The sequence below is a fragment of the Prionailurus bengalensis genome, chromosome D2, assembly GCF_016509475.1.
Source record: "Prionailurus bengalensis isolate Pbe53 chromosome D2, Fcat_Pben_1.1_paternal_pri, whole genome shotgun sequence".
NCBI lineage: Eukaryota > Metazoa > Chordata > Mammalia > Carnivora > Felidae > Prionailurus > Prionailurus bengalensis.
The window spans coordinates 59846469-59861468 of NC_057351.1; the positions used below are offsets into that span (position 1 = coordinate 59846469).

Here is a 15000-nt window from a genome sequence, read left to right on the forward strand (position 1 = left end):
ACTAGAACGCTCATCAGTTTGGGAGATTCTTCGCATCACCCAAAAGTCTATGGCTTGGGGCAGGGGTGGGAAGGGGAGCAGATGGGGACACCCTCACATTGGGTGCCAGGTACTGCTCCATCAGCCCTTTGAGTGACAGATGCAAATATTCTGCCGGGGCCCCAGCAGGCCGCTCTGTCCCTCCCTCACTCGCTTGCTCGCTTCCCGGCCAGCTCGCTCCTTCCTTTATCTTATCAAAGCCCCGTAATTACAATTGCTATTTTGTTTCCTCGAATCTGCAATCAGAGCTCCTTGGCCCTGATGAGGGAACGCCTGTCAACCTGATCGCTGAGTGACAGCCGGGCCACCTTTCCTGGCCGCCCCCACACTCCGCAAACACAAACATACACACACACACACACACACACACACACACACCCTCGCCTCCTGCAAACACAAACACACACTCCTTGCCAACACAAACAGCCCCTCTCCGCAAACACGCCCTCGCGGGGACCCAAACACACACCTTCAGCCTCTTTCCAAACGCATCCCTCGCCCCAGGCCCACCCTGGGCCCCTCAAATCCACACCAGCCGGCGCGGGCTGCCTGGATTGAAGTTTGCTCCTACTCGCGCCTCCTGCGCCCGGCGTTCAAAGCGCCGCGGACTCTCCACCGACTGTTCAAATGCAAATCGCGGAGACTGCGTTAAGCACTTCGGACCCCGCCAGGGAGTCGTCTCCCCTCGCACCCTAAATAACAAGGCTGCCCATCCTCCAGTGGTCTGCAAACCGCGGATGTACGCCTTCATCCCTCGGCGCTCCGAGGCCAAAGTGAATTGGCAGTGCTCCTACTGTGCGCTGAGCTGGCAGAAGGGGCATCGAGGAGAGGCGGGAGCGGGGAGGGAGAAAAAACAATCCCCAACTCTGTCCGCGGGGCGCCCTTTTGGGCCAGGAAACTCCTGGAAGAAGGGGAAAGGTGTGGATTGGGTCCCCACTGCGGGCAGGAGCGTGCTAGGCGCCGGCCTGGGCTGCACGGAGACCCACGCAGGAAACAGTCAAGGCTTACAATGAGCGCTCACTAGCTTCGCAGGGGGTAAATATCGGGACGGGGCCACGCGCAGGGGGTAGAGGGGTTGACTGGGGAGGCTTCCCCCAGAGATGACTTCTCTGCGCTCAGCCGGTCTCCTGAGTCTCCAACCAAGCACATGCTGAGGACTCTGGAGGTTATAGGCGAGAGGAGGAAGGGAAGGGCTCTAACAGGACCTTTTCTAGCAAATCAGTCAAAGAACGAGTGAAGTCAGCCTCAGTGACTTACTCCTCGCTTTCTGCCTAAACTTAGGCGGCCCAAACCACTCACCTAGCCCCCTGCGAGGCGGCGTGGGGAGCCGCACGGCCACAGGTGGTTTCAACCTCGCCCACCAGAGGGCGCCAGCTGCATTCCCCCTCCCTCACGACCACAGAAAGGTGAATGGTCTCGAGCCTGACTTCCCCCACCACGCTACGCAGGTTCCTGATGGAAGCACCTCAGTCGTCCTGGAGAGGAGAAAGGGGCCTACGACCCTGACCACTGCAACCCAGAGAGAAATCATCTTCTTTTATCCTTAACTTGAAGAAAAAGGGAGGTTAGAGCTTGAACCTCAGCTTCTCACCAGGAGGGGTGGGGAAACCTACTCCAAGGATGTGTTGAAGCAGGGATGCTTTTCTGTGTTGTGGGGCACTCTCTCCAAAGTTTACCTTACCTGCCCCAATACCAGCCCCTTCGGGTTATCTAGAGATCCCTCCCACTTGTTCACTCATTTGCCCAGCAGCCAGTGTGGGAGGGAGTCGGCCTGGCCCCACCATCCCACCAGGTACTGTACTCTGTCCATCCTCAGCATGTCTGGCCCCAGGCTGTCTCAGGAGTTAACCTTTTGTTTGTTTGTTTGTTTGTTTGTTTGTTTGTTTGTTTGTGGGACATTGAAATACTGCCCCCCTCCCACATCAACACAGCTGCTGAACTGCTGACCTCAGAGTTGGTCACATACACACTAATGCTCACACCAGGTACTTCCCTTTCTCTTCCTGGCATAGCAGCACCCACACCCCAGAACACCTGATTACAGGCACCAGAGATTCCCCACACCAGGCGGTGTGCTGGGGGTCAGGAACCCCTTAGCCCAGGAGGTTGAATCCCAGGGGACCCTCTCTGCCCCCATATGCCAGGCCACCCGGATTCTGGTTTCCCTGTCACCCAATCTGGCCAGTCCCCTCCATCTGGCCCCTGGAATCAGGTTTCTAAGGGCCCAGACCAGCTCAGAGACAGCCTGCAAGACTGGAAGGAGGAGCAAAGACTAGCCTCTGCCTTTCCCCTCACAGGCCCTCTCAGGGCCTGAGCCCCCTCATGGGGCTAGGGATGCACATTCCTTGGACTGCTTAAGCCCCTTTATCTGCCCCCTGCCCATCAGCCTGAGTGCTGACAGAGGCCCAGGCCCCTTGTTTGGATGCTGATAACCTCCTGGGATGGCCCTCCCCCACCTGTAGGGACTGAGAATGGGCTTGGTGTTGGGAGGTCCTCTTTTAGTAAGGCAGTTGGGGCCCAGGCCTTGCCTGGCCCCTGGGGTCCTAGGGATAGCAGGATCCCACATTTCCTCACCCTCCCCAGGCCCAGGGCCACCCTCGGTGCTGCCACAGTGCCACCTCGTGGCCCCTAGGGGAATGCCAACCCAGCAGGTAAAGAAGCCACACAAATGAGTTGCAAAAAAACCTCCACATCACTTTATTACAGCCTTTATCCAAAAATGTAAAAAGTATTAAAAATGTGTAGTCCTGAGCTTCAGATGCTGACCTCCAATCTCACAGGCAAGTGGGGAGAGAGGGTCAGGAGTGAAGTTCAGAGTTCCTCCCACTCCTGGAGAAAAGGGAAGCCCCAGATATGGCATAAGATTAGAGAAACACCAGGGCCCTTATGAAGAATAGGACCACCCTCTCTCCAAGCACCAGCCCAAGACCCCACCCACCCACCCATCCATCCCTCCTCTTCAACGGAGAAGACACATTTAAATTTCTTGAAACTTGTACAGGAACATAGTGCATGGCACACGTAGCAGGCAGCTAGCTGACCTGAGGGAGAGCAAACAAGGGGTCAGCATCAAGGCCGTGTTCACGTGCTCCTCCTGCCCCATCCCAGACCTTGCTGGACACCCCTCTCCCCACTCACCAAGGCTAGGGCCTGCCCCTCTGCTTCTTGGCAGGTAGGATGGGGCACAACTCAGCTTCCTCCTCCTCACTCCCTTCTTCACTCTCTTCTTCCTCAGAAACGTCATTGCTTATAGTAACTGGTGGATACATAAGCAGTAAAAGAGGAGGAGGTTAAAGCCAGACCCCCTTCATGCCACATGTCATTTATTCATGCCCTGTGGTGCCAGGGATCCTGATCTCCCAGAGCTTATGGTCTAGGTGGGAAGAACCTCAGATACTAAATGAGAGATGACAAAGAGCCAAAGAAGACCACGTTAGTGCAGGTGGAGAAGCTGAGACAGGTTTCATGCAGGAGGTAGGCTTAAGTAGGACAAAAAGTGGAGGATACATCACACATAGTCTGTATGGAAGCTCCACTAGGAGATAAGGATAGGATGGGGCAGGAGTGTAGAGGGCGGCGATGGGAAGAGAAACTCGATGGCAGAACCCACTAGACAAAGGAGAAGACTCTCACCAATCTGGTGCCTCCCAGTGATGCGCACGGGGCCAGAACCTGACTTCAGGCGGAAGGTTACAGGTGGCTGGAGCTGGAAGTCATCCAAACTGAGCTGGAAGAAAGACAAGGATGAAGGCCTGGCCCATCCCATCTTGTGTCCTTGGGTCCTCAATTCCTAACAACCACCACTATCACTACCACCACCACCAGCACCGCCACCACCACCTCAACATATGCTTGAGAACTCACCATGGGTTGGCAGGACAACTTGAGATTGGCCACAGGGACTGCAATCTCCTGATGGTCATGATTCCTGGCCACGACTTCTACCACATTACACTCATCTTTGGCCCCCTCGGTGAGGCAGAGCTGGGAAGAGTACACAGAACCCTGGGGTCTCCCCAAGCAAGGATTGACACCACAATCCTTGTGGAGGCATCGACCCTATAATTTGCCCCACCCCAGTGGTCCCTGGATCACTCAGCCAGGAAAGCTGCCCATGTGGGAGTTAGGCAGAGGAAGGAAGTCCCAGTAAAGGGATTGGGGGGGGGGGGGGCGGTTGGAGGCCCTCAGAGTTGCCTGCTCAGGTCCAGCGATTCACCACCACCACCTTTCCCCGCCCCTCACCATGGTCAACGCCAGCACATGCTCCGATTCATCCTCTTCCTCTACCTTGAAGGTGAAAGAGCGGGTGTGGCCAGAGAGCTCACAGCCTGGAAGAGGGAACAGTGTGAACGTGCCTGAGTGTGCGTGGGGGGCGTTCCACCAAACCTCTGTCACGTGCAGCCATGGTGTGACCGGCCATTTACGCACCCTTCTCAGGAACACCAGGGGCGCTCTGTCCTGGGCTCCGCCCGGCACATCTGGGACAGCGGTCGCGCCACCCCCTCCCGCTTCGTCTGCCGCGCACGGGGCCCCCTCCGCCTCAACCCACGTCGTGTACTCATCTGGATTCCTGTTCTGCCCCTGACCGCCCTAGCACCACCCTCATCCCCTCCTTTCCTCAATACCGAAGAAAAAAACTGTCCATAGTGACCGGAGCCGGGACCCGCAGACCCCCGACCCCCCCGGCCCGGACTCGGCTCTCCTGACTCAGGAACGCTAAAGCGGCGGCGGCGCCGGCGGCCATGCTGCTAGGGCCGTCTGGAAGCTCCGCCCCCCGACACGTATAAAGCGAGGGACTCGCAGCGTGTTCCGGCCCCGCCCATTAAAGGAGCCGCTGGCGCTCGAGAGAGGAGGGACGAGGCGCGACCGGACCTAGGGCTTTCTCCCCCGGGGGCCGGTGGCCTCTGGTCAAACCTGTGTGTCGGGACTGCATGGAAGGGTCAGAGAAGCATGGATTTCTTAATGTTAATGTCCTTCCGCACTTCCATGACCACGGCTCTCTGAGGGCGGCTCCTGCCTCCATTTTCTCTAGCTCCTCGCACCCTCTGCTGTCTCCACTCCCCCAATCCAGGGCAAGTTTTCGTCAAAGGGAGAATAGATACAAAAACAGAAACCTTTCCAATTCCCCTAGTAAAGGCGAGTTTCAAGGCAGCGTTTTCCTCATAAAAGCAAAGGAAATACTCTACTTGCCTTGCCTTTCCTCCAAGAGAGCCGAGGCTCCTGAAGGAAGACTTTTTGCCCATGGGTTTATTTTCTACTGGAACCATGGAACCACTCGGCCCTCTTTCCAATATGCGTCTATGCTTCCTGCTCTTAACGACCAGAGAAGTTCACTATCTAGAAGGCTTCTCTTTATTGAGCTTAATATGCTGGTTGGAGGCCGGCGCTTGCTAGGAAAGGATGTTAGCTTCAATGTGCAGCTAGCGGCTACTTCTGGCAAACGTACTTTGAAGCCTATAATTGCAGCCCAGAACACCCTTCTACCTTAAGAGTAGTATGTCCCATAATTTGGGCAACTCCCCCACCCCCACCTCTCACCTTTTGACCAATCAGGCAAAGAGTGTTCCTTATCCTACTAGATGGGAGGGAACGCATTCAAACTAGCGGCCCTAACTCCCACCCAGGATATAACTGTGGGAGGAGGGTGGCTTGGCCAAGAACTAGTCTTCCTTTTTTACCTTGCCATGAAGAAAATCTGGAAGGAAGTCTTTTACTGGAGACGGGAATAGGAAGGTGCATCCCCCAACGTGAACGGCTATGGAAGATGCTTGTGAGACATGAAAGGCATGAGAAAAGGTACAGAGCAGAAACAGGAAGTAGGTTTACACAGTACACCACCACACACATTCACTTCAAGTTTTATTTTGCCTCTTGCATGGTCTTCAGATAGTTTTACAGTTCGTTTTCTACAGGAACTGAGCTGTGATCTGAACAATCAATGAAATGTCATTCCAACCTTAATAAATATTCATAACCATAGAAGAGAGCATAGCACTTTACCATCCTAGAATGATGAAGGTACAGGCCTGGACATCTGTTTCATGGTTAGCATCTGTGACCAGACCAGCCAAAATGATTATTATAAGCCAAGATAAAACCACAAGCAAACTTACTAAAAATCCTGATTCCATAGATTGACACTGAAATCCTCCAAATAAATGCTAGAATTGTCCACTAGAGTACAAAATGTACTTAAAGAGAAAACCAAGTGACCTTAAACTGTTTTATACAGCATCTTGTAGAGCTCGTCCCTTCCCCTTAGCCTTCTTAGGTCTTCTATCAGTTAAAGGTTTCTACCCTGAAGATAAAGAGGCCTCCTTCCTCCTCTCCATTCATCTTACCAACTCAGTGCCCACTCACAGGCCCTGGTTGAAAGTCACTAGGTACCACTAGGCACAATGCTTTAAGATTCAAAGCCCAAACTGATGGAATTTCTTCCTGAAGGAAGATGCCTTTTCCTTGCCCCTCCCACCTCAGCTCAAAGTAAAACAGCTGATAACAATTGCAGGGAAGCAAGATAACAAAATACTGTTAGGAATCCATGATGAAAAAAATGAATCCTGCAGAGATTACCTGTTAATAACCTCATGCTCAGAACCCCTAAAAACACCAAATCTAAATTAAAATACATGAAGCTTTCAGAATCTGGTTAAAGGAAAAAGAAAAGGGTAACCTTAAGTCATTGGTTAAAGTGTGCTCATTTTTAAAAAAAAATTAGATACAAACATGCAATTAAAGACTCTGATTTAATAAAACCAGTTGTAACAGATCTTGAAATTAAAGGACAACTGATCTCCGGGCAAATGGGACCAGTAAGTCCCTGAACCCCACTTGATGTCAAAACTAACATTTCACATGCTGACCTGCATTGAGGTTAATTTCCAGAAGTGACTGCACTTTGCAAGACTGAGTCCCATGAAATTAGACTCTCATACCCAAAGTGGTCATGGCCTAGCCCTAGGTGGGAGGCACTTTAAAAACAATAAAACTTCTTTAAAAAAAAAAAAAAAAAGACAAAAGTAAAGAAAATCCATCTTCCACTGATTTACATTATTCAAAGTGCCATCCTGAACCACACACCCTTTCATTTTCAAAAGGAAAAAAATTACAAAAACAGTGAACACAAAGGATACTCAGGTTACAGCTAGTTTATATACAAAAAAATTTACAAGTCTGCCATTTTTAGGCTTTTGCCACAAACAAATGCACATTTGTCCCTACAAAGCACAACATGCCTGAACCAATGGTCACTACAAGAGACAACTGGCCATGGCTTTACAAAGAGCAGAAAAACTGCCCCAAATTAAAATCATTTACTCAGCTTAAACTATGCCACAACCATCCCACTTGGAATCTCTACCCTGAAGCCTCTGAAACCCACTAAATCTTTCTCATCTCTGCCATGTCTCCAAAGAATGAAAGACATTTTTCATCCAATCAATCAAGGAGGATGACAAATGATTCTAATTACTCTTAGGTGAGAAATGCAACCACGCTGGATGCAGAACACAGTGCTGACTACATTTATTGAAGACCCCCTCCCTATAAGCCCATGTAAGAGGTCTTGGCACCTAACACAAGCCCCACAAAGGAGGCCCACATCTGTTTCAGACAGGATTTGCATCAATACAACCTTCCAACCAGTGAGTAATCTCAAAGTGTGATGGGTGAGTTTTACATAGTCTTCGTTTCCAATCCAAATTGGCTGATTAATTTTGCCATTCCAGAGGCTGAACTGTATGAAGACCCCAACCACCACCGACCAAGTGAAGTTCAGAGACTTTCGGACAGTTCATAGTGCCAACAAATTTCACAGGCTCCGACCAAGTATAACCACATCCTTTGGAAATCCTTCCATTTTTGCAATTTCAAAACAGCCTAACTTGCTGTAAAATTCCAGAATTCTTTTATCATCTGGTCTCACTTCACAGAAAGCCCCCCGGGAGCCTAGAAATAAAACAAATATTCAAAATGTAAATGTCAACTGGAATTATGGATAGGAGTTGTCATGAATCTTTAATATATTTCAAATAGGTGACAGTAGGAGCTTATCTATACCAGTCCCTAAATTTCACACCACAATTTTTAAAATTCATATGAATATTCAGTGAATATTAGTATTCATCAATACAGAATACTGCAGCGGCAACTATCTTAAATGACTGATATGTTAACTAGCTTGAATGTGGTAATTACAATTATTTCAAATCATCAAACTGTACACCTTAAATATATACAGTTCTTAATTCTCAAAAATACCTCCACTAAAAAAACTCAGTGAAGCCATTTGCAACTACGTGGATGGAACTGGAGGGTATGCTAAGTGAAATTAGCCAGTCAGAGAAAGACAAAAATCATATGACTTCACTCATATGAGGACTTTAAGAGACAAAACAGATGAACATAAGGGAAGGGAAACAAAAATAATATAAAAACAGGGAGGGGGACAAAACAAAAGAGACTCATAAATATGGAGAACAAACTTAGGGATACTGGAGGTGTTGTGGGAGGGGGGATGGGCTAAATGGGTATCTACTCCTGAAATCATTGTTTCATTATATGCTACCTAATTTGGATGTAAATTTTAAAAAATAAAAAAATTAAATTAAAAAAATAAATAAAAATAATAAGTATTATAATAAATAATAATATAATAATAATAAAAATAAAATATTACTGGCAAATAAAAAAAAAATTCAGTGAAACTCTTCCACAGAAAATCTTTTGCGGAAGAGGATGTAAGAAACCTCAATGCAAAAAATACCTCTGTTTAATGTTTTAATACAAAGTACCTTTGAAGAGCCCACAGGGCAAAGGCCATTCCAGTTTATGTCACAAGCCAATATAATCAGAATATGTTGTACATTCTAAGACATACCTCCTATACCTGCATGATTCAGTTCTAAGCACAACACTAAGAATTATACTATCTTCAAAGAGTTGTTTAAATTATTCCACAAGAGGGATACCACTGACTCAAATGATACAAAGATGTAACAGTTAAGTGCACTCCCAAGTAACAACAACCCTCTAAAGAGGTCTCAAACAAGCTGCTCATTTTTGTACCGTCCAAGGGCTAAAAATAGTTTTTTACATTTTTTAAAGGCTGTGTAAAAAAAAAAAAAGTATGTAGGAGCAACTGGTTGGCTCACTACGTACAGCCTGCGACTCTTGATCTTAGGGTCATTAGTTTAAGCCCCACAATGGGCATAGAGCTTACCCTAAAAAAAATAAATTAGGAGCACCTGGGTGACTCAGTCGGTTGAGGATCTGGCTCTTGATCTGAGCTCAGGTCATGATCTGTTTCTGAGTTCAAGCCCTGAGTCAAACTCTGTGCTGACAACACGGATACTGCTTTGGATTCTCTCTCCCTCTCTCTCTGCCCCACCCCCATGCTTGCACTCTCCCTCTAAATAAATAAACATTAAAAAAATTAATGTATGGTGGGGGGCACCTGGGTGGCTCAGTCAGCTGAGTGTGTCTGACTTCGGCTCAGGTCACGATCTCACAGTTCGTGGGTTTGAGCCCCGCATGGGGGTCTGTGCTGATACCTCAGAGCCTGGAGCCTGCTTTGGATTCTGTGTCTCACCCCCCCCCACCCCCACCCCCCCCCCGCTCCTCCCCTACTCACACTCTGACTCTCTAAAAATTTTTTTCAAAAAAAATTAATGTATGGAACTTAACTTAAAAAAGAATATGTAATTAAAATCTGTATGTGGCCACTGGAGTGTATTTATTACCTAGACATTTACAGAAAAAATTTTCATACCACGAATATAAAGCAAAATTATTTCTGTAGGCTGAGTTTAGACAACACTCAAAACAATTTGTCAACTTGGGGCACCTGTTTGGCTTAGTCGGTGAAGCGTCCAACTCTATTTCAGCTCAGGTGATAATCTCAGTTTTTGACATACAGCCCCAGGTCGGTCTCCACACAGAGTACGGAGCCTGCTTGGGATCCTCTCTCCCTCTCTCTCTCTCTCTCTCTCTCTCTCTCTCTCCCCCTAACCCGCTCACTTGTATGCTCTCTCAAAATAAACTTTTAAAAAAAGGCAACTCTGCATTCCTTTTTTTTTTTTTTTTAAAGTAGGCTTCATACCCAGTGTGGAGCCCAGCACTGGGCTTGAATTCACAATCCTAGGATTAAGACCTGAGCTGAGATCAAGAGTTGGACGCTTAACTGACAGAGCCACCCAGGAGCCCATCAACTGTGTATTCCTAAATGAAGCTTCTTTTGAGGGTTCACTTAATTTCCAATTATCACAGTGAGTCTCCTGGCAAAATAAATTTAACCTCATGTATTCACTTCTCATTTAAATGGGGCTCAAAATAAGAATTCATAGTATAAAAGATCAACATTTTCCAATGATTAATATACATGCAATTCTTATACCACTAATTATTCAGAAGCCAAACCATACATGGTGGGGAAGGGAATGCGAGTTCAGTGTAATTCATTTCTTTCTATCCTGTCTCCACCTAGCGCAAACACCAGCAACTACACGAATATGTACTCACCATTAGCCTTCAGTGAAGACAGGAGGCAAGCCATCATGCTTTTGGCTACACTCGGGTCAGTTACTTTTTTATGAATATCCATCTTTATCAGAGAAGGGAAGTTGGCAAGGAAAGTTTCTGGCAACACTTCCTGCTCTTCATGGAAACTCAACATTATTTTCTGTAAAAATTTGAAAGAATCTCTTGATTTTCAGTAACTCATTATACATCTATATCCCAACTACAGAAACCAGCAATAGGAAAAGGAAAGCCACATTCAGTAACTCTTCCAGTCATTATGTACTTATCACATGAAGAATTAATTAGCTTATAATTCTAGCCGAAGCATTTTCACTTTTAAAACCATTTGTCTGAATGTAATGTGGTATTCTGAATTCGATCCTGGAACAGAAAAGGACATTAATGGAACAACAAGTGAATAAAGTGTGGAGTTTATAGTACTGCGCCAAAGCTGGTTTCTTAAGACTTGGACAAATGTAAAAAATGGGTGAGGGGTAATAGAGGAATTTTGTATTATCTTTGTTAATCTAAAAATATTCAAAATTTAAAAAAAAATTTAGGTTTGTATTGCTTACACAAAAATGTGAATGTAAAAGAGGTTACAGTAGACCCACTGGTCATTCTTTGTATGTTCCTATGCTGAAAACTGTAATTGTCAAATATAAAACAGTAATGCATCAACAGCTCAATCACCAGCACACTGTAGTTAATATCTATGTAATTATAAGTAAGTGAGGCTACTCCACATCAGCCTCTTATTACACAGCCATCTGGCTAGAGAAGAAGGTAAAAAATAGGAATAAACTCTAGAGAGAATATAAGTAAACTGGTATGGGAGAGAGAAGAATTTCAGAAAAGGCTAACAGGAACAACATGGAAGAAAAAAGCCATGTCACAAATGAAAGAGTCCAAATATATCTCTACAAGTATTTATTGGGCATAAACATTATCAAGAAGGAACTGTTTTTTTAAATGCATATGCTAAAATAAAATGCATATGCTGATGCATAGATCAAAATAATCATAAATTATATACGAAAAATTCACTGAAGTTGGGACAGGGTAGACATATGACAAGAAGTACTCCTATCTGCAAATAGACTCTCAGGGCAGCTCACCTCTATTACTTTTTTTTATTACAATGAGAAATACATTACTGAGAAGGCAAGTGAGCCCCCTACAACCAAGCAAATGAAAGATTTTAATTAACTTGCCCTGAGTACCCAAAGAAGAGACCATTTAAGTTTAGGTACTTCACAACAGAGTAGGAAAAAAAAAGGTTCTTTAGTTGTCTATATTCTGTTTTTACTTGAGAAGTATTATAACAATGTTTCCAAATAAAAAAAAACTCCTAATGCTGAGGAAACAATGGAATATGTCACACTTAAGAATAAGTAATGGGGTGCCTGGGTAGCTCAGTTGGTTAAACGTCCAACTTTGGCTCAGGTCACGATCTCACGGCTCGTGAGTTCAAGTCCTGCACTGAGCTGTGCTGACAGCTCAGAGCCTGGAGCCTGCTTTGGATTCTGTGTCTCCCTCTCTCTCTGTTCCTCCCCTGCTCACACTCACTCTCTTTCAAAAATAAACATCAAAAAAAAAAAAAAAAAAAAAGAGTAACTAATAAAAGGGGTGCCTGGGTGGCATAGTCAGTTAAGCATTTGACTCGATCTCGGCTCAGGTCACGATCTCACAGTTCGGGAGTTCGAGCCTCACACAGGGCTCTGCAGATAGCACAGAACCTGCTTGGGATTCTGTCTCTCCTTCCCTCTGCCCCGCTCCCACTTGTGCTGTCTCTCAAAATAAATAAAACTGAAAAATTAAAAAAAAAAAAAAAGTAAGAATTCTTTTCTGTAGAGAATTTAGAAAGCAATGACATTTTTTTGACAGCATGAGAGAGCACGCACATACAAAACTGGAGGAGGAACAGAGGGATAGAGAGAATCTTAAGCAGGCTCCATACTCAGTGTGGAGCCTGACAAGGGGCTGGATCCCACAACTTTGGGACCATGACCTGAGCTGAAATCAAGAGCTGGACACTCAATTGACTGAGCCACCCAAGCGCCTACTGAAAGTACTGAAATTTTAAGATATCTCTGCTTACTTTACCTTAGTAAGTACTTTAAAACTACTGTAGTATAATTCTAAACCTGCTATTACCTCAGCCTCGGAGAGTTCTTTGTCACCATTTGGCTTGGTATACTTCTCCTGCATGAAGGGGATCCAGGAAATTTTACATTTTTTAATGAAGGGGGTCACATCTACAGTGCCCAAGGCATAACCACATATGCCATCTTCGTCTTCTAGGACAAAACAGTAATCCAGGCTAAGGGAAAGCAGCCCTCCTACTAACCTGCTCAGAAGAAAAGAGGGTAGAATGAGTTTTTAACCCCAAATTTTAGACTTCAGTGACGTTAAGGCCTTAACGTACTTGAATGGCAACCTACAGAAACTACATTCGGTGTAAGAAAAAAACCAAAAAATACACACATGTAAATATTCACATTTAATTGCAACTAAAGTGGAATTTCTAGAAAACTTTATTTCTAGTCATCACCTCCCCTTTAACCTGATAAACGTGGCTATGAAATGTTACTCCCAAATCCAACAAATCCAAACACTTCATCACATACTTGTCTCCAATAAGGTCAGGCTGACTTTGAAAAGGTAAACCCACTCCATCGTCATACATTTCTCTGCAAATCTTGTACACGGAAGCCTGAAAATATAATCTAGTTAAGCAACACATCAAGAAAAATCGCAACAGAAATTAACAATAGGACTCAGTGAGTCAGACTGGACTTCTAGGACACAGTAACAAAATGCCTGGCCTGTCATAAATATCCCCTCTGCTTTAATATTATTCATTGAATCATACTTGTAAAATCAGTAGAAAACAGCATGGTATAGTAAACACTGAGAACTGTTTCAAAGGAGATGGTTTTAGGCAGTTAAGAAGTAGATTCAAAATGCTGCAAACTATGCTGCTGAGCCTCTCAGTTTTGTATACATCCAAAAATTTTTAAACGTGTTAATGGTCTTTAAACAGGCTTCCTGTTTCCTGTAGCTGACTGTCAACAGCCGGTAGATACTTCACAACTGGGAATTATAAAATACTAATATATTAGAGAAAATCAGCCAAGGACCATACCACTTGGACACACCCTAATACCTTTCAGCTGATTTTCATAAAGGAGGACTTACTTAAGGGACTTAGCTCAAAATGTTTATGAGTCTAACCTCCTTATTAGATTCTCCCTTAAATATTAACCCTCACGTGTTCAATGTTTCAGTTAACTTTCTCCACCTAAAGTTCCTATTTGAAAGTACCGAACAGATTCTCTTAACAAAGGAGTTCAAAGGAAACTTGTGAGCACCATAACCATATACCAAGTTGGTAGGTAGACAATTACCTCATCTTTAGGAAAATATGGTCTGATAGTATAAACTTTGGAGGTAGGAGTCAGTGGGGGTGGTTGAAAAAAGAGATCATTTGCCCCATCAATTGGCAGCAAACGCTGTGGGAAGAAACAAAAGGAGATGGATTAGTGTTGGGAAGAGATCCATTTCTTTAAATGGGTGTGCACTGCAGATTACCAACTTAACATTAACTGGCTACTGCAGGCAGACCTAAAGAAGAGGGGTGTACTATGCTTTACTAAAACAAACACCTCTTTGCTGGGGAAAGGGGGTGCTTCTGAATAGAAATTACCCAAACGGAGTTACATAGCTTTAGTGGCATATTAATGGGGATTTAAACTTATAGTAAAAAAATAAATAAAAAATAAAAAATCTATTCCAGTATCACAAATCTACTTTTTTTTAAACCAATCTCATATAGACCATCTCTGTACTAAAAGATGGCAGAACAGAATGTCAGGAGGAGAGGTTTGGTCTGAAGAGGGTTATCTGTCCAGGAGACGCTTTATCCCCAAAGCAATGCGCTTCAGTTTGCTGTGCGCAGCAGAGCACCTGTTGGGGGGAGAAAAGTAGAGCACCTGAAAAGTCCATGAACAAATTCCAATCCAAAAAACTTTCTTATTTTGTTCAAATTTTCATTAACAGACTATTCTTTCAAATATAAGTTTTATTTGTAAAATAATCGGGAAAGTATCCAAAAGCCCCTTCACCATTCACTTGCATAATTATTCATCCTTTTTGCTCATGGAGTTTCCACTGGCAGACAAGCATGCGCGCATTGTGCATTGCGGGCGCAGATTAAAATGGTGTGCGACCTGCAAAGAAACAATGTGAAGTGTATACCTAGAGCCGCTGCGCTTCGCAGGCGCGGGGGGAATTGGCAGCATCTCCTTCAGAAATTACTGTGAAAGAGGAGGAAAATTTGATTTAAAATCCAGCTATGTAACTAAATTGAATTTGGGACTAGAAAGCCTTCGGCAGACCAATCCTTCCAGCCATCTGATGCGCAACATAAGGTTTCTCATA

General features: G+C 45.2%; 2 protein-coding genes across 2 annotated transcripts in view; both read right to left on the minus strand.

The window, feature by feature from the left end:
- Nucleotides 1-2712: 2712 nt before the first annotated feature.
- Nucleotides 2713-4815, minus strand: NPM3 (nucleophosmin/nucleoplasmin 3). Its single transcript, XM_043597328.1, has 6 exons — nucleotides 4668-4815; nucleotides 4282-4369; nucleotides 3904-4023; nucleotides 3673-3766; nucleotides 3178-3295; nucleotides 2713-3080 (listed from the first exon to the last, which is right to left on the minus strand). Exons 1-5 carry the CDS (start codon nucleotides 4781-4783, stop codon nucleotides 3183-3185), a joined length of 531 nt encoding a protein of 176 aa, XP_043453263.1. The 5' UTR covers nucleotides 4784-4815; the 3' UTR covers nucleotides 2713-3080; nucleotides 3178-3182.
- A 1070-nt stretch (nucleotides 4816-5885) lies between these two features.
- The window catches only part of OGA (O-GlcNAcase), a 29389-nt gene continuing 20274 nt past the window's right edge, over nucleotides 5886-15000 (minus strand). The window contains exons 12-16 of the mRNA XM_043597319.1: nucleotides 13968-14072; nucleotides 13188-13273; nucleotides 12715-12907; nucleotides 10558-10717; nucleotides 5886-7986 (exon numbers count right to left, since the gene is read on the minus strand). Of these exons, the coding sequence (XP_043453254.1) occupies nucleotides 7850-7986; nucleotides 10558-10717; nucleotides 12715-12907; nucleotides 13188-13273; nucleotides 13968-14072 (681 nt within the window). The 3' untranslated portion in view covers nucleotides 5886-7849. The remainder of the gene's footprint in view (nucleotides 7987-10557; nucleotides 10718-12714; nucleotides 12908-13187; nucleotides 13274-13967; nucleotides 14073-15000) is intronic.

Coding starts and splice junctions, on each gene's coding strand:
- NPM3 (XM_043597328.1), bottom strand. CDS start 4,783: ATGGCCGCCGGCGCCGCCGCCGCTTTAGCGTTCCTGAGTCAGGAGAGC. Junction 4,024..4,281: donor ATGTGCTGGCGTTGACCATG/GTGAGGGGCGGG, acceptor TACTCTTCCCAG/CTCTGCCTCACCGAGGGGGC. Junction 3,296..3,672: donor CACTGGGAGGCACCAGATTG/GTGAGAGTCTTC, acceptor TGTATCCACCAG/TTACTATAAGCAATGACGTT.